The sequence below is a fragment of the Amblyomma maculatum genome, chromosome 10 (assembly GCF_055883805.1).
Source record: "Amblyomma maculatum isolate TAMU_Amacu chromosome 10, ASM5588380v1, whole genome shotgun sequence".
Classification (NCBI taxonomy): Eukaryota; Metazoa; Arthropoda; class Arachnida; order Ixodida; family Ixodidae; genus Amblyomma; species Amblyomma maculatum.
Window position 1 is genome coordinate 124,069,966 of NC_139353.1, and position 20,045 is coordinate 124,090,010.

General features: G+C 44.9%; 1 protein-coding gene across 2 annotated transcripts; it reads right to left on the reverse strand.

Annotated features, from left to right (window-relative positions):
• Nucleotides 1-382: 382 nt before the first annotated feature.
• LOC146177398 (uncharacterized) lies at nucleotides 383-19,772 on the reverse strand. 2 transcript variants are annotated; one of them, XM_084580449.1, is made up of 3 exons: nucleotides 19,195-19,772; nucleotides 6,856-6,999; nucleotides 383-735 (listed from the first exon to the last, which is right to left on the reverse strand). In XM_084580449.1, exons 1-3 carry the CDS (start codon nucleotides 19,460-19,462, stop codon nucleotides 629-631), a joined length of 519 nt encoding a protein of 172 aa, XP_084436575.1. In that variant the 5' UTR covers nucleotides 19,463-19,772; the 3' UTR covers nucleotides 383-628. The 2 variants fall into 2 exon arrangements, with proteins under 2 accessions (XP_084436575.1, XP_084436576.1); XM_084580450.1 differs by lacking the exon at nucleotides 383-735 and adding an exon at nucleotides 3,023-4,115.
• Nucleotides 19,773-20,045: the final 273 nt, after the last annotated feature.

Here is a 20,045-nt window from a genome sequence, read left to right on the forward strand (position 1 = left end):
CATCAAACCTTCCAGAACTGCAAAATTCAAGCAATGGCAATGGTGCATAATGGTCAAACCAGGAAGTGAACTAAAGTGGAAGGCTTACTTTCCTGCATCGTCCGCTTTCACCATTCAAACTGTACTCCAGCATGCCCCATCCCTTTCAAGCACCCTCGGCAGTAAATCCTCCTTTACTTGAAATAAACAGATGCAGTTGTCACAAACATACATCACGAACATTCCTCCCATATCCACTCATACATCCATTTTCAAGTCTGAGTGTGAGGCTAAATGAGGGCATTTCTGAATGTGCTGACCTGCACTCACATCATTCTGCACAAATGGCACTCAGTTGTAAAAGTTGAAAGTGCCCCGTAGTACTCATTTCAATGGTGCAGTGTACTGTAAACTTTGGCAACAGACAGTACATGTGTGAGGTGATAACGCGGTCAATCAGTATTCCTGAAGCACCTGTTGGTCCGCGGGTTCAAGCACCACTCCTACCAAACAAAAGCTTAGCCATTTAGCATCAGTTTGGCTTTTTTAGCCTACTTTTAAAGAGACAGTCTACTGTTGGACATGAGTGTAAAAATACTTGCATATTATGGTAGATCCGACCCCTTGGTAGCAGTAATAAGGGCACAAATCATGGCGTAGGCAGGAATTTATATTTTAATTTAATCACGAAAGCCAGGTTTGAGAAGGCAATGGCACCATGCTGTGTCCTCTCGCTGCGGCAAACAGGATAGCTTCCTGCAGCAAGTGAAGTCAACATACATTTCATGACATCTGTGATAGATATTACCAGTTTTATATACTTTATTTGAAACTAACAGTCACCTAAGTCAGTGTTTTAAGAAAATATGTGCATCTTGGTTAGTGCCATCCTCAATATTACCACTGCAAGTCACCAAAACAGCGTGGCAGTCATCGAGTCCATACAGTTGCATAGAGTTACCATACTCCATAATGTGTTCTTGTAGTCAGGGTTTGCAGACACCATCTACCATTGAGAAAATGAGACTACCATATAAAAAATTTCAGTCTTAAATGGCTGCACTGTGTTTTCATGTTTCTCAGCGCCACAGCCGGGTATTCGGTAATTTAAGAAGGAAGCTTTGGACCAAGGCAAGACAACAATTGTCGAAAAAGTCAGTAAACTGTCCCTTTAAGCTTGGAATCAATGATAAAAATTTTCTGCCCATGTCATCACTTATGCACTGACTTCAAAGTTAGTTTAGAAGACCTTTTTGTTGGGCTGGTTGGTGCATGGCTGTTCCTAATGTCGAGTTGCGCATAGAAAAAGACAAACAAGGGAAGAAAACGAAGACAGAAAGAGTGCCTGTCACCTTCGTTTTTTCCCTGTGTTTGACTTTCATGTGTGTGCAACTCATCATTAGGAACCAACTTTAAAGTCGCCTTGTTTGGTTTTTAGTTATTTGCTTGTTTGACCGGAAAAGAAGATTTGAGCTGCAGCGCAGAGTTTGCTCGTACATCTGACGGCATCACGTGTGTGCACAGGTGCCAGCCGTTATCCTATCTCGAAAGAAGGCTGGCCCTTCTTCACGGACGCTGGGCTTCGCTGTAGTTCATTCGTCCGCCATTGGGTTTTCTTGGCAGGAATTACTGGAGTGGGTTGCCATTACCTTCTCCAGTGAATCACATTTTGTCAGAACTCTCTGCCGTGACCTGTCTATCTTGGGTGGCCCTACACAGCAGAGCTCACGACTTCATCGAGTTTCGCAAGCCCCTCCGCCACGACAAGGCAGTGATCCATGAAGGGGATCACCGCCTGGTAGAAGCGTGGCGTGACATGGTCCATAGGGTCACGAAGAGTCGGACACGACTGAACGCCTGAACTGAACTGAACTGAACTGTTTGGTAGAAGCCTCCCTATCCGTCACCTGGGAGACGCGCTCTCTAGAAGCCAGGTTCTGCCGAGAGAAAAATAAATCTGGCACAGCCAACAGCCAGATGCAGCAATATATGCTGCAGCCCTTGTGCCTGCTGAAATAAAAAGCATGCCACCAGAGCACAGCACTTTTCAGAGACCTCACTGAACTAGGGGTGAGCGAATAATAGTAGTACTGTTTCCCGATCTAATTGAATATGAATAGTATGGCTTTTGTACAGAATCGAATATGTGGACTAATATTTGCTACTTCCACCAATAATTGTACAGAACAGTGTGAAACATAGAAGCACCACAGGCGACGCTGCGGCACAGTGCTAACTTGTGGAGTTAAAGCTGTGGCTGTCAGAAGATTCACCACTAATCTCCACAAAGGGGTTGCAACGTGATTCACGATGTTAACTGATTCACAATGTTAACTGTGTAAGAGCAAAATTACATGTGCACAAAAGTTACCTTTTCTTACTGAAGACGGAAAAAAATAACTGAAGCTAGACCTTAGGACATAAGGTGGGCAATAGCATTTACGGGCCATGGCTCAGAGATCGGCTATCATGGCAAGGTTGCTGAAATTGCCAAAGCCTTGCCACATTGTCCAGTCTTAGAGGCATTATATAAGCATTATCAACGCTGTCACACGAATGAGTTGCACAGCGGCACCAGAGTTCTTAAATGCTTACTGGTCACAAAACTCCTGCTGGAGTTTCATATACTAGTGCCAGGGCTGACCGCCAGAGGCGCAGGCGTGCATTGAAGGGCATCGAGCCACTGCCGGAACTGCTGGCCAGCATCACAGTTCGTGCTGCATTTGTACCTAAGGTTTGGAATGTCTTTAGATTGTCGTATTAGGTGACGTTATCATGTGCTCACCATTAGGCGATTGCAGGAGAGACGAGGACAACCCTGATGATGCACGAATGCCTCATCGGAGCAGATGTCAGGTGTGAAACTAACTGCGCAGTATTTTGATAAAACCTGCTGTGAATGAAATTCATACTGTTGAAGGGCACCCATTAGACGAGGCACAGTGCCGTTTACTTGTCTCCTGCCTACACTCAATTTTCTGTGAATACAAAATTGACAGCATGCAAGTGAAAAATGCCATTGCACTACGTCCGTTTACTACCTGTGTGCAAACAGATATATTGCTATTTATGTGGTGTAAAGTGCGAGTTTAGCTCCTTTAATACTATATATCTTTCATCCGCTGCACTGATAGTAGCTTCACTTGTTTTTCGTAGCATGATAAATCTCCCAGAAAAAGTGATGAAAGCAAATATATTGTACCTCAGAGAAACACACTGACACTGCAAGTAAGTGGCACTTCCCGTTGATTGTATACACTTTGAAGCAGTGACCAACATTTGATATTAAGTCGTTTTATCTAGCAGTATGTTCGGCGAGCATTTGCATTAATTAAAATGGCCTAAGATGTGTTCCACAAAAGACTCGAACTACAGCTGCCGGTCTCTTTCAGCACTGCTCTGCAGATCTCGTCACACCGGGGTTTCTGCCAGTTGTATGTGTGTCCTTGTGGCTCACGCAATCGACTTTGCATCATTACAGCTTGAACTACATTGTGTAGATATTTTCATTCACTAAAACCTCTGAATTTGCTCCCAGCAATCGGTGAAATTACACTCGTGAATCCAACAGATTCGATTCATTTACTCGTCGCTGAAGGGGTCCAGCGTCAACTATTTAAGTCTGAAAACATTAAATTTCTTCACAAACGCGCACATATTCCAAGGCATAGGCAATGCCACCTGTTTCTTGCCCACTGATGCCTGCTTCATTTTCCTCGCAAGCTCCATTTAACTTGGTGCAAGTAATCAGCGAGACTTTTCTCGGTTGCACCTCTGTAGACAGAACAGCTTGCAGCAGCATAAAAAGTGCTCAACATGGTCCAACACAGACAAATTACATTACACGAATGCACAAAAGTACTGTGGGGGATGTCTTTCTGCCGAAGTATGAATCCCAACATGAAAACGTAACATTTGTTTATTCGAATAGCGGTGGCAATGGACGAGCATACCAAAGCCACCCTCGTTTCTGTAGCGGAAGGAAAAAGCCCAACGTTCCAGCCGGGCAGCCAGTTTTTGTAGCCACAGTTGGTGACGCATGCCTCGGGTGACGCAGCGGTGGCGCTGTGCTTTATCGGTACTGCAGTCCAGCGCATGGCCGTGTTACGCAGAGGCGGATGATAACCAGGCAGAGGCTGCATGGAAATATGCGCAAGGTGTGTGGCCGCAGTACCATAGACGTCAAATATCACCGTCAAATGAACACCTGAAGGCTTCCTTATCGGTTGCAACAGCTCCCAGCTCCTCGAACGGCGCCCTTCAGTGCACAGTGGTGGCGCGACGCAGCATGCGCAGGCGGTATACGAAGCTCTCTCATAGCGTTACGGAGAAGTTTTGTGACCAATAAGCATTAAAGAACTCTGCAGCACTGAGCCCATCACCCTACATATACTAATATGGCGACATTATGTAAAATCTGCAGCCACAGTACATTTTATACTGCACAACATTTGATTGCCCATTCAGGAAACACGCACCATTCATGCTACTGTCATACTGGGAGTACACAGCAAGCTACAACCCAACTCTAAGCAGAACTTAAGTGAAGATGACTAACGAAAAAATATGCAGGATATCGTCCAGAGCACAGCACAGCTATGTAAAATCTGCAGCAATAGTAGTACATTTTGTTACACAACACTTGATTACCTATGCAACCCATCCGGGAAGCAATAGAGGCACCTCTCTATCACACACCGTCCATGCTACTGCCGTATTGGGAGCACACAGCAAGCTACAACCAAACTCCAAGTACAACTTAAGTGAACATGCCTAGTGAAAGAACACGCACGTTATCATCGCCCAGAGCAGACCACCAGTATTTAAAACCTATAGCAACAACACATCTTATGGTGCACAACACCTGATCACCCAGACAGCCATACAGAAAGCAATCGAGGCACCTGTCACTCATGCACCATCAATGCTAACACTGAATCTGCTTCCAAGCAGCACTCATTTGAAGACCCGAAGACTGTTAGTGGAAGAATACACAGCCCGAAGGATACAATAATGCTCTTCACGCTGCACAACACTTGATTGACCAGGAAGCCATATGAGAAGCAGTGGAGGTGCCTCTGACTCACTACCATTCATAGTACTACTGTACTAGAGCACCCTAATTATTTACACTGCACAAAGAAAATATGAAGGTGGCTCACTGAAACAGAATACATGCTATACAATGGGGGCACAGCACAAATTTAACTGTAAAAAAATGCAAGCATCACTGATATTATGATTTTACATACTGACTTCATAGCAGCAACAGAAATAGTTCAACTTTGACTCAGAAGTGCAGTTGAACATCAGCATAACAAGGTAGCACAGAGAGCTGCATTCATTGTCAAATTCAACAGGCAAATGGTTACCTAGATAATAAAACACACTGTTTTACACACACATAAACCCTGTGTTTTGACATAAGCTTACAGATTTGATTTGTACTATCACACTCAGTAGTGCTTCCCTAGGCACTCTTATGGTCTAGCTCATAATGAGCACATTAGTAGTATACTTGCTAGTATTTGACATGCATAATTCAAAATGCACAGAAAAACATGTTCTGATATAAGATTCCAAATAAAATAGACATGATGAAAGCCAAAAGTGCATTTTTTGCACACTCCAATAATTACACCAGTGTTCTTGTTGTAACAATACTAAAATTCATGGTCACTGTCGGTATGAATGAGAGGAACCCCCATATCGTTATTCAGCAGCAGTTGTTTTAAACAGTTTTGATGTAAAAGTGTAGGAGCTGGAATGCGCGCAGACGAAGTAGAATCAGAGGAGCGGCGCTTTCAGTTCAGTTCAGTCGTTCAGTCTTGTCCGACTCTTCGTGACCCTATGGATCATATCACGCCACGCTTTCCGGTCTCTATCTTCCTAACATCACATAATTTCATCTGCAGCGCTTCGAGGATGCCATCTAACCATCGCGTTCGCTACCTACCCCTTCTCCGGTGACCCTCAACCTTTCCCAACATCAAATCTTACTCCAACGACTCCTCTCTTCTCATCAGCGGCGCTTTACAGGGTAATAATCAGACTGCTTTTCTAGTCATTTATTAGGAGCACTGGGCTGCAGTACTGATGGCTGCCTGTCTGGGAATTGCTTAACAACCTGCCTGGCTTTATTAACTGTCTTTTTCAACAACTCTACCAGTGTCGGATCAGCTGAGTCGTCCTTGTTCATGGCATCTTGCAGAAGAGCTGCAACCTGAGTGCGAACATCTTCCATATCAGAATTTTGTGGTTCAATGATCTGATCAGCCTGAATGCTGCAAAGAAGTGCCTGAGGCTCAGCCAATGGAAATGAACAATTTTCTGCAGAAGTCGAAGGAACAGGTCCCTGATCATCAACTGGATCCTGAACGCTTAAATTTCGTCTCTGTTCCCAATGCACAACAGCATGAATATGCTTGCACAAATTCAAATGCAACTTGTAATCCAAGCACATACACTGCAAACTGTGGATACAAACATTGCAATCTTGGCAGCTGTGCCTACAACCTTTGCATACTGTGCTTCCCTTTACTACAGTGTACCGATAGTCTTGTAAGGACTGCGACTCCACAAGCCAGCAACCACCAGGCTCTTTACTCACACCAGATTCTGAAAGAGCAACACCTGCTTGGTTACTCTTGAAGCAGTCTGTTATGCGGTGGCCTGCCTTGGACTTCACTTTCGGAACGAGCTGCTGGGCACTCACTTCAGTGGCTGTCAAGCGCTGGTGAGTCGCACGTTTCTCATGCCCATAGTGCTCAGCCTGGTAATCTACAGTTATCTTCTCACCTTCTTGTGTGACAGCCATAGTTGCAAGGCAATGCTTGCTGCGCTTCACACTTCCCACTAGCTTTGTCTGCCGCTTACCTTGTCCGGTTTTCACGGGCACTCCTGACCGGTGGCACACCAGGTACTTCTTCACTGCTCCTGAGGACAAACGCTTTGGCCCACTAGCTGCTATGAACTGTACTTGCTCCTTCTTTTCTTCCACTTCTTTCCAGGCTGCAAAGTCTGTAAAAAAATGCACATATTAATTACAGGGATATCACACAATGAGCACACTTGATTAGCTATGTCTGAAGACATTTAACTGAAGTTATACAAAATTAAAGCAGCCATCAGATTAGTATGGGCCAGATGGAGGCTTTGGATAAAGCATACCTGGTGAGATTGAAAATTGAGATTTCTTTTATTCGTGCCAGCAAGCAAAAAAGGGGGGAGGGGGTAACCGAACCTTTAGGCCGTGTCCATCCTTTTGCAGGATCTTATAGACAGTTTTCACGGCAAGGAGGAAAAAAAAGCCTCGAACTGGAGCACGCAGCACCGTTCCTCCTCTCGGCATGCGGGGACACGGTGATAGCAGCGGGGGCGCAAGGGCATTTTACGGAGAAAGCGCACGCATTGCGCAGTGTTTGCACATGAAGTGTCTTGAATAGCCGAAAAATGTCTAATCTGGTTAGCTGATGTGCTATCTTTAAACTTTTTTTATATATTTTCTATTCTTTTTACAGACCCATTACTGTTCTCTCTTGTTTTCTCCCCTTTCTTTCCTTCTTTTCCCTTATCGTTTCTATTGTGTCATTGCTCTTACAGCATGCTTGTGTGACGTCACGGTTCAGGTTATAGCAGCTATAAAAGCAGCTGCACTAATCTTGGTTGTGCTGCTTCGAGTGCCAGACAGCGCCTGAATAAAATTGTGCTCTCTTGTGTGTGCTACTTGATGAAGACACAACAGTTTCATTTCCGCCGGCCGCAGTTTAGCTGCTAAAAGGTGCCACGGGTAGCAAAACCTTTTCTTTCCTCTGTTGTTCGAGCTAACAAGAAAATATCAATGAAAATGAGATGATTAACAGAGGATAAAAGATTAACAGCAGTGGTGTGCGTGTGTGTCGCTCAAAGGTGTTCCAGTTGCAGCTCTTTCAAATGGGCGAAGACGAGCAGTCTGAATTTCAAGCCCCAACCGAAAATGTTTCGCCTTGGCAGCCTTTCGTCCGAGTTCCGAGCAAACTGTATAGAGAAGGGACAGGAAGAACTAAAAAATACCAGTTGGAGCTGAAAGGCTTAGTAGGGCTGAAGCTCTGGCTATGGCTGGCTATAACTATGGAGTCAAGCGTGTAAAGCTAGCCATGAATTCCGCAGGCTACAAGCTTATTTAGATAGCCAATTCAGTTTTAAGCTAAATGGCGGCCAGTTTTCGTCACACGGTAATGAAACGTGGTTCTCAACGTACAAATATTCAACATAAAGTGCGGATTATGCTTGCTGAAATGCTAAGTATGACCATAGCCTCCTTTATACTTTCTGTGCCTGGCAACTCCGTGACTCCGTGCTCCGCGGCCGTCGTTGCTGCTCCTCCTCCGTTGGGAAGTTACGCCGCTGGCTGCCAAGAGATGGCGACAGCGACGTAGGGTTACCCTCGCCAGGCGAGTGCCAGGTGCGCTGCGTTGCACAGCAGTCCGGGCAGCCACATGCTGTCGATCTTTCGTGGGCTATTTCGCATTGTGCAAGGTCTTGCTTTTTTCTCTGCCTTCGAATGCTACAGGAATACAGCATTGTACCAACTGGTAAATGCCAACTTTGTTTTATCCTTCCGGCGATCGCTGCATAGTATTCAGCTGCATTGAGGCTTGTGAAAAATAGTGACGGAACAAAGAACTGTGTTTATAACGCGTCAGTACTGCAGTAGCAATATTAGATGTGCACGTGTGTTTTGTGGACTGCAATGCTAATTGCTTCTCTGCCTAGCTCGTCTAGTATGTTGGGCGTACTCCTGCGCAGTTTTTTTTTGCAGTATACGCTAATTGTGACAAAATTGAAACACAAGCTTTACTCATTGTGATGATGGCTACCCTAACTTGAGTTGAACCGAATGATGCAAAGTCTATATTAGTCTCCCTTGTCCACCCGATCGCTGTGTCCCTCTTTAGCATCGGAAACCGCAAAACTCATATTCAACCGCATTGAGGTCTGTGAAAAATAATGACAGCACCTAAAACTGTGATTATCACGTGTCAGTAAAGCAATAATAATATTAAATGTGCACATGTATTTTCTGGACTGCGATGCTAATTTCCTCCCCTGTTAGCTCGTCTGTGTGGTATGATGCATATGCTCCAGTGCAGTATTTTTTTTTTTGCTGTGTATAGGCTAATTGCATAATTCTGTGATAAAATAAAAACATAAGCTTTACCTCTTGTGATGATTACTTTGGAGTGAGCGAAACAGAAAGACACAACGCGTATATTTGTTTTCCTTGTTCATTAGGTTAAAAAAAAATTGTTTTGCACGACGTGCTGAATCATTGACAGTAACAGCTGATACCGAAGTTGTTCTCCTTGCAGATCCCAATGGCATACTGCTGTGTGCCACTGTGCCGGTCGGACAGTAAAAAGGAGCCTGGTGTTTCTTTTCATGAGATCCCCGTCGAAGCTGCGCTGCGTAAGCAATGGCTGACAGCAATACGAAGAGAAGACTGGGTACCGAATTGCACTTCCAACTATTCAAGGGTATGCAGCAAACATTTCAAAAACTCGGACTTCGCAGAAGGAAAAAGGCGCCATTTGAAAAAGGGAGTTGTACCTTCAGTGTTCACTGCCTACCCGTCATACTTGCAACCTCGAATATTGAAGGAGAGGAACAGTGCAAGCGTAAGAAAAAGAGCAGCTTTTGAAACCCACCAGAGCCAAGATGAGCCAGCGAAAAAACTGGTGAAGCACGACGAAAGCATGAACGTTGAAACGCCAACTTCTGATGCTGACAGTGAGGTCTCTGAAGCCTCTCCTTTATTGAAGTGCAGCAACATCAACCAAGAGCTATTTGTAGAAACAAAGAAAAAGAACTCGTCCGCACCGATAAAACAACGCAAGCTGACATTAGATCTTTCAACCTGCTGGCAGTGGAAAGAATTAAGGGGAAGAGGAAGGAGAGAGACCTAAAAAAGCAAATAGACAGGCTTTGCACCACAGTAGATAAATATAAAATGGAGCTGAAAAGGCTTAAAGAAGACAGTAATTTTGAGAATATGGCATATATCCGGGGACAAGCGGAAGAAAAAAACATTGCTGCCGTTTTCCTGCTGAACCAAGTTGTCAATTTCAAGCGAAAAATGCCAATATGGTCGGAAGATGTAATGCGACACTGCATCATGCTTAGACATCTTTCTACAAAAGCCTATGAGCATGCCCGAAAGGAAAGATTGTTGAAGCTTCCGAGCAGAAACACGCTGCAAAACTTCATTGAAAGTACTGCTGGAGAAACAGGCTTCAGTGGCTCGTTACAAGCCCGGCTGAAATCGGAGCTTGACAAGCTGGAATCGCTGCATTCCAGAGTATGTTCTCTCATTGTCGATGAGATGCGAATCAAGCCAAAGCTACAGTATAACAAGCAGCAAGATAGTTTCGTGGGCCATGTGGACATGGGTGTGGCCACTGATCTTGACAGTATGCCGGTTCTGGCAAATTCCTTGCTTTGTTTTGTAATTAACGGTCTGTCTACTTCATACAGAATACCAGCATCTTACTTTTTCTCTAAAAGACTGAATGGCGCACAGCTGTCCAAATTGATGAGACATGTCCTCACTAAGGTCGAAGAGGCTGGCTTCAAGGTGGTGTGCCTTGTAAGTGACAACCATAAAGTAAACGTGAGTGCCATGAAGGACCTCTGCAGTGGATTCTTCACGTACTGGATACCGCATCCATGTAATCATGATCGGCTGCTGTTCTTAAGCTTCAATTATTGCCACGTTTTGAAAAACATCCACTCTCAGTTTCTTGCACGCGAACTTGGAAAGAAAGGAGAAGTTACATCATCTCACTTGAAGAAACTCTACGAGATGCAGAAAGATTGGATTGTAAAACCTGTGAGGAGTCTAACCAGTAAACATGTTTTTCCAAACAATATTGAAAAAATGAACGTCAAAAGAGCTGTCGAAGTTTTTTCTCCAGATGTTACATCTGCTCTGGAGTGTTTAAAAGAGCACGCAGGACAAAGCTGCCATATGTTATTTGCCTATGTGGGTCCAACAATACTGTTTATGAAGAACGTCCATCGGTGGTTCCTACTGCACGACACCAGCAACAAACAACAGCATACCGAGAAAAGGTTCCCTGACGTCAGGCACTTTGACGACAAAAATGATTCTAGGCTGGAATGGCTAGAAGTTACCTTTCCGTTATATATCGACCAACTAAAGAAAGATGCAACTTATCCTCGTGGCTTTTTCACAGCTGAAACGTACGAGGCCCTTCTGCTCAAAGCTTACTCGACTGCTTGCTGCATCCGCTATCTGCTAGCTGAGGAGAAGTTCTGTTTTGTACTAATGCAGAAATTCAGCAGTGACCCAATTGAAGCGCTGTTTGGAACTCTGAGGCGGTCACTGGGATGCAACGACCAACTTGATGTGCGGTCAGTACTCTCAGGACTAGAAAAGGTCTTGAAGACGGGAATTGCCGCGACATCTGAACACAGCAACGTGCCCTGTCATGAGAGTCACCACAGCACTGGACTTAGGACTACAGGGCTATGTGCACTTGGGAGCAGCGATGAGCTTCCAGAGGCTGCTTTGGAAGCCTTGGGATACTTAGATGTGCAGCATGTCCCTGCTTCTCTACCTTCCTTACAGCTGTCGGCTATGTTCTAGGTAGGTGGCTACATTGATCGTGTAATAAGTGAGCATATGGAATGTGAGCAGTGCTGTTTACTCACAACGAAGCCACCTACTAGTAACCCACTCGAGCTGTTCACGCGACATCAGGACCGAGGTGGGCTGCTTTATCCATCTGATGCATTACTCTATGTCTTAGACACTCTGCGGCTGTTTGTGGAGAGAACCTTAAAAGAAAAACCAAGACTGCAAAATCCACTTAGATACCTGACCGACGCAGCCGTTCCAGCCATCTGCAAATCAAACTTGCTAAAGTGCCCCGTCAGCGACAGCAGTCACCGTCACCAGTTTTCTCGACTTGTGGCAACAAGATTTATCAGACCACTGCTGGTGAACTACGCCTCTTCGATAACTGACAAAAATGATCAGTATAAGCTGCTGTTTCAGCAGAAGCCACTTTCACGAAAAGTGATGAAGTTGTAAAAGTGGTTACTCTTGTAGCACAGCTGCTGTTTCGAAATGTGTTAATAAATGTTGGTGCCTTTCCTAAATTTTGTTTCACCGTAGCATAGACTAGCATTGCAATTTTTCTGTTACCATTGATGCTATCGGAGCAGTTATCCAGGTTTTCGAGCCATGTGCACATTTCTTGAAAGTGCCTCATAAAAAATATCATAGCATTAGCGTCATTGTCAAGCAAGTACCGTGATCACTTGCTATGCTTTAAAAATGTCGGCCTTACAAGTAAATATACTGAATATGTCCGATTCATGTTTAGTAGCAGTTATCCCGCAAGCGAATAACAGCACTCCCGCACCCACGCCGGCGTTCGTACCTGTGCGCCTCGACCCCTATGTCAGTGGCGCCCTCAGCGGCAGTGCCACGTAACTTTACTTGATGGCGCCGCTCTATTGTTCGCGCGGCGCGTTGACAGGCACAGAAAGCATAAAGGAGGCTATGGTATGACATGGGAGACACAGGATGACGCTGCAGAAATTGCTCGTAGAACTGAATTCAGCAATACCTGCATTTCGTTAAAATGAATGGCATTTGCATAGCGGTCAGTAGAGCTTCGGTAGGGGAACTTTGTTTGTACGACTGAATACTTCGTTTAAATGGCATTCGTTCAACTGGTGTTATACTGTATAAAGTCTTTTTTTGAAGAATTTGCAATAACAAATAAGCATTGTGAACTGATTTGGTTTGAGTATGCATATACGCAATTTATTAAAAGCGTTCGAAAACAACTGATCTGATTTAGGCACTGCTTTACTGCATTCATAACACAACCCTCCACCTGCGTTCGATTGAAACGGAGCTACCACTCACAATGAGTAAGTATTGATGTGGATTTTTAATGGTGCCTTCATGACATGTGACCTATTTTTTTACTAATGCAGAGAAAAGGACAATATTGGCTTCTATCCCTCTACGCTTCTTTACCACAGTTCATGTGCTGTATGTTTTCCCAGTAATTTATCACATAGTTCATGCGCTCAACTTCTGTTACACCAAATAGAGTAAAATTGCACCGGTCTTGATTTTTTGCCTTCCCAAACAGATTTGTAAGCTATTCAAATGCACTGGGGAAGAACACATCACAGGACACTTATAGGTCTTAAACACACACCATGAAATACGCAATGCGCTTTTCTTTTTGTCTTGGAAAGGCGGTCGGTTCGGCCATGAATTCAGACCGTGAAATTGCGTTCGTTGAAAAGTTGGCTGCGAGTATGCTTTATAATTTAGACATTGTGGGCAGTAAAATATGACAGATCAACTCTTAAGGGAACCCAAAATAGTTTATTACAAGTGTGTGCAACCCTTTTCATCTGGATTTGGCTCTTGGAACTTCCGAGTTACTTTGTTATCTCTGTGCATCTATGAGATAACTGTTCAAGAAGTCGGCCAGGCGAATGCACCTAATTATCACTTCTCTTCGTGTTCAAAAAACTAGTGTTAATGCAATTTGAGCTCAAAGTGAGCAATTTACCATGCACCTTATTGTGAGAACATGCCTGGGCCGGGCTCGGGCAGGGCCCACTCTCACCTTTGCAAGCCAGGCCTGGGCTTCAAGCCCGGGCCTGGGACAGGTTTGGGGTTTCAGACATGGGCGTGGGCTGAGCTCGGGCATAAAGTTCAGGCCCATGCAGAGCTGTAGCTGACATCACTCATGCACAGATCCACTTTGTGCCCTGCCAGCTTTGTCCCAATTAAAGGGACACTAAAGATGACATTAACACTAATTCCGTGATTACTGGCATGCAGCGAGCACTGTACGCTAGCAGCAGCCAAAATTCAAAGTTACCGCAAGCAGAAGCCATCGCTTCATTTGCACCACCGTTTTCGCAGCGAACGCTGGCCTACAATTCTGTGGCCTCGGCCCATAGCGCGCAATGCTTTTTAATGAAAAGCTGAGGCGGCTGTGTTGGCACCAAGCGAAGCTGACATCACCGAGCCACCGTAAGTACTGACGAGTAAGATTGCTACGGGTGTTTTTAAATAGTAGCAAGGGGTGAACCCTGCATTGAGGTCGAAAATAAAAAGTGGCGCACAGGGCCTGTTTTGTGCAAATTCTTATGTTTCCGTTGTATTTCTTATTATCAAGCAAATGAGCTGCCTTTCGTTCAATGTTTCCTTGTGTGTTAACAAACAAAAGTTGTCAGAGTCGCTGCTCCACAGGGCGCATGTGAAGCTGAAGAAGTGCTCGTTATGTCACGAACAAATGCACCAGGTAGCTCTGTGTGTTTGTACTAAGACGATGAAAGGGCATCGAACACTGAGAAATTACAACCCTCTGAGATATACTGCCAACTTCCGATGCTTATTATAGATGCAAGACATTGTTGACACACCTAACCTAACAGCCAGCCAGAAGATTCAGCACGCTTAGGGGGTAATCGTATAATGGCAGTAACACTTTCAACGCTTAACAAAAATATCTGTAAAGCAGCTCCACTAAGCTGCACAAGAAATAATAAAGCTGAGTGTCCAAACATACGGCAAGGCACAATAGTTAGGGCACTGTGATATGGGTTGGAAGCAGCCTTCATTTTCTCTCCAAGCAACCAGGGCAGGTAAGTAACACAGAACCAGCCTGTACGACAGCTCCACCGAATTTTGTGCAGGTTTATCTTGCAAAATAAACCGATATACACAATACATATAACTAATTTAGACGGAAATGCTTGCCAAGGCATGAACTTCGTAAGAAGAGGACTTCGACTTTCCCTACTGCTCCGCGCTTTTCAGTCGAAGCACGTCAAGAACGAAACACTGCATAGCTGCGATTTCAAAGAGCCAAAACAGGAACATATCGAAACAAAACTGGCCGCCAAGCGCAGGTTTTCTTTGCCTTTAAACATTAAGATGCATGCCCATGCAGTTTCGAAACCAAGCTAAGTGAGGAATTCACACATGCAACCGTAATGCACGTTACAAGTCCGGGATCCCTCAAGCATTACGTGACTTGTACTTAAAAGAATGGGCTGTGGTAGTGATAACTGCATTTCTGTTTCGCTGTTTTCTACCCTATAAGAGCTTTGTTTTCAGTAAGAGTGGTGTTTTTGTGACTAGGAGCTGGTATTCTATTGCTACAAGCAGACTTGATTTTTCTCTCCAGTGTCCCTTTAAGCACTGGGCTTGGCTGGCACCTATAATGAAGCTTTATGAAACCTAGACTCTGCCTTTGAAACACTCCAGGGAGTCGCGCTCATCCTCAAACCAGGCAAGCTTCTGCCGTTAAGAGCATCCATCCTATTTTCCCCACCTTGTGCACTGGGAACCTGATGGAGCACATAATACATCACTGCCTCGAGCATTACATAGAGGACAATGATCCCCTTCTGCTCACCATCACAGCCTTCTAAAAAGAGATCCAATCTACCTAGGACATAACACTCATAACACTTCAAATTTTTAATGACTTCTTCAACTTAGCCTATCAAGCTGGGACTAGAGAGCTATATTAGGAGTGAGCTTCACGAATGCGCTTCTGATGCCTCTCACAAGGAAATTCTCGTAAACCACTCCCTTCTAAACCTAGGCGAATGAACCATCTGTTATTAAATGAGTTTTTTCTCCGTGCAACGCACACTCCTGATATTTGGCAATAGCGAATTTGACCCAGTTCCTATTGGCCGCTGAGGGGCATCCAAGGCTCACTACACTCCCCTTTCCTCTTCAACGTGACCTTAACCACACAAGTGCAGAAATTGCCAGTCTTCATCATTAATTCCATGCAGATGATATTGCCCTGTGGGTACCCGCTGGCAATGATGCGAAGATACTAGAAACTGAAACTAGTGGTAGATGTAATCGAGCTCCAAGGCTCAGGGGTCGAACAGGAATGCTCACTCCAAAAATAACTACTACTACTCCGCAGCAACCCCAACAAAAGGGGGATGTTGTCAATGCAAGGCAGTTCAAAAAATTTAGGCAAAGGTTCAACATGGCTAAAGCTAAGCAACGAAAGTGAAAGTGACATGTTTCACTGGACCCCGCCTCCTCTCTTCGTCTCAGTGTGGCAGCCTCTCGGTGCTACGTTCACTGGATGACCGGATTCGGCATGTCGTGTTCGCCATTTCTACTTTGCAGACACTTCACGAGGAGTCTAGCCGGGATGATCCATGACGACTGCTGCCGTTAAATTATTGAGAGCTCATGCGTTGGCGCTGGCTAAGAGGCAGCAGAGGCTATCTAAACAGACCGAGCATACGGCTCTAGCATAGCTGCGGTTGAGCAACTCTGTCCAGTGATTAGCCAGAGTTGACGTTCAGTTTTGGCGGCAGCCGAGTGATGTCATAACTGTCACATGGTTTCTCCTCGGTTCAACATTGCACACATGGCAAAGAAGCTATGGAGGGCAGTAGTAAAAGCTTTCACTTTTAAAATCAAGGAGGTAAGGACTACCCAGGCTAATTCAGAGCAATTGTCGAGCTCAAAAGTCTTGCCGCAACTAACCACCCAAGTATCATAAACTATCAAATTGATGAAGTGCACCACCTCGTACAGGCATTTACCTTAAGCCGAAATGTCTGCAGTTTACCTATGGTGATTCCTCAAAGCAGTGTCCCAGATGTTGCCGGCAAGAGTTTCCCCCACACAGATGAGTTTGGATGCTGTCGAGAATATGCTCGCCGGAAACACCTGGGACAATGCTTAGAGAAATCATCACACCAGGAGAGCCAGTCTATCTTCAGCAAGTGATGTGCACGGTCCGCTTCCTGGGAACCTCTTTCCACGCCCTACTCAAGGCACAGCGGTGACCTGCTTAGCCGTTCTTGAAGCTTCGCCGTTACAACCCTATAACAATATCCTACCTATATATCTCACTGCTGTCGAACGCAACAAGGTACTGTGCTTATTTGCAAGGCATATTGTGCAGCCTTTGTCTTCTACAAAACACCTCTATGATCAGACTTGTGGTGTTGGGGGTTACATGCGTATTGGACAAGCTCCGAGAGGTACTGCGATCTTCATAAACTTAACACTGCAAATGAGTCACTTCACTAAAACCTTGTGCTGCTTCACCCTTCACATCCACCGAGCACATGACATAACTCCCCTACCCTGCAACATGCTCCCTGTGCAGCATGAAGGGCGATGCTGACACAGGCCACAGTATTAAGGCAATTGTGTTAACCACCTCGTTTTCCAGAAAATCCGGCATTGTGAGCAAAAACTTGTGAGCAAAAGGCCTTGGCAGGTTACATAGTCGTGCACTGATTGGTTGGCAGGTTGCATGACGTCACACCACACAAATTGGGTACCAGCCAACTCTGCTAATCCTTTGCGACAGAAATTGGACCCACAGGGTTCAGTCGATCCCGAGTCACACACATTATTCCAAGGTCACACACGGCCTGTTTGCACAACCGGCTTAGTTGAAAGGTACTGACACCAAAATTTTGAAAGCACTTTTCTTCTTCAGCAACATGAAAACAGTGTAGATGGGGCACAATGGGCAGTTCACTTAAGCCAGTTAAATAATTTAAAATTGTATTTCTTCTCGGGCAGTCTTGGTTTCAGTTCCAACCACTGAACGACGGCTGCAACATAAAAGACATGTTCAGTCGCGAGACTCCTAAAAAAAAAAAACTGCCATATAGGTAGTCACTGCATATTGTAATGTGATTCCAGCTCTTGGGAAGACTTGTGTAAGGGTTGTTGCGAATTGCTAGGAGCAAAGGAGTAACCATACTATAGTTCCTGTGTGCTTCACGTAACCACATTAATTAATGCCACAGCTGCTGCCCAGTGGTTGGAGCTGAAAACAAAACTGCACAAGAGCAAAAATTCAGTTATACACTTATCACTGTTTCTGCAAACCATGTGGTTCATGCTTTGTAATGTCCACCGCATCAATCCAAAGAAAGAACATACAACAAAAATATGGTGTGTCTATTCCTTCGAAGCCGGGCTTTATATCTACATGAGCTGGTCTTAACACAATGCGGTACTTTAAAACTATATGCCAACAAATGTGCGCTAGATAATAGAGGCACAAATTAAGGGAATAGCGATTGAGTAGCAAAGTGAATGTATGTGAATGAAAATCTGCAAGGAGAGCCACAGATGAGTGCCACTAACACTGCCATGTCATAAACTTAAAGGCAAAGCTTAAGTGTGATATGATGCTGTCATACTTTTCTCTCTTCGAAACCACCATATGGCACCAAAATGTACACTGGGTAAGGCCACGAGACCCCCAACCAAAATTAACACTGTGTTAGCATGCCACCTTGTGTATATAGTGGATCTATGCAGGTGCTTCTTTGAAAAGTGAAGTCATCAAAATAGACAACATCGAGTCCAGGCCACTATTAGCCCAGTATTATTTCGGTCCCCAACCTTATAACTACCAGACTTTAAACCAAAAGTGGTTAGGGCATTTGGCTACTCCAGTGGAGGACATGGGCTCTATCCTGTCTGCGGAGGCCACATTGCAACTGTGGAGACATGTAAAAGGCGCCCCTGTGCTGCGCAATGTCAGCACATATTAAAATATCCCAGGTAGTCTAAACAAAAACTGGAAGCTTGCATATTAGGTGCAAGTCGTGACGCTAGATTCCGTTACTATACTTGGTCGCTAGAAGCGAGTTCCATGTAGGCACCAATTGGGTCAAGTAAAAGCCCTTCACACTTGCGACTCCCAGAGGCTGTCATTTTACGTACGCGTTCCCCTATCCCAATTATATACTTTGCAATGCACTAATGCGCATGAACGTCAGCTGACCACTCAAGAGGTGGTGGTAGAAACATTTTATTGCCATTGAACAAACAGTGGGGGCGAAGCCCCCTGCATGGCACTTGGGTGCTCCCTCACAAGAGCGCTCTGCTACGTGGAGGAAAGGTGAAATCATGGCACATCTGCAAAGCCGGGGACTCGATGCCTCTGTCGTTCATATAGGTTGAGTACTTGGTAGTGCTTTAATTTGTTGCTGTAAAATAACCGCCTGCTTTAAAATTTCTCTTCCTTTTGCTCGAACACCGCACGAGCGCTCTAAACAAGCCTGCACGCGTCTAGGTAGCATTTATGTTCGTGCTAGCAAAAAAAAAAAAAAAAAAACAATGAAGAAAGACTCCTAGAACACCTTCCTAACCTGCATAACAAGTGAACTCAACCGTGCTGCGCCTCGAGACAAACCCGTGACTCTGCTCGTGGTGCTGCAATAATTCGCCGCGATGGGCAAACACATCAAAACACAGATCACAATCGTAGGAGACTTTCCTGCCAGCAAGAGAGCTTTCAGCTTCGGGATGCTGCTTTCGTACATGCTTCCGTTGGGAACTCTCAAAAGCAAATTCCGCTTTACACACAGGGCACAGATGTTTATCTCGAGCAGGTGACTCGGAACTTGCTCCTTCCATTCTTATGAGAGCACTAGGGCAACTGACACACACGGCTAACAAAACTGGCTAAATAAACAAAGAACGCGAGACGCCGCAAAACGTGGAGACCAATGGTCAGAAAGGAACCACGACCTACTCACTAACAATGTACGCTCTAGCAAGAGGGGGGTACAACAAAATCTAATTCGGCTTTACAAACGCGGGACAGATACTTATTTAGTGCAGGTGACTAGTAACTTGCTCCTTCCGTTCTTCCTTCCAGAGCAATTAGCGAAAACAGAGCAACAGTGGGAACACCGTCAACGACAAGCCACTCACACACTCATTCAAAAAGCGGCCACGTCACGTGACCATAAACTACTAAATACCGCTAGGGACAGGGAACTCTAGGGACAAGGCGAGCTGTAGGGTGGGTCGAAGCAAAACAAACAAAAGAAAACTCTCCCTCTTCTTTTTTTTTTCCATTAAGGTGGTACCATAGAGAAAGAGATTGGTCTTGTTGGTTACACATGTCAACAAAAATAGCGCAGAGACAGGACAAGGAACAAGCAAGAACACAGACGAGCGCCTCTCTCTAATTTTTCTTCCCTCATTCCTCCAC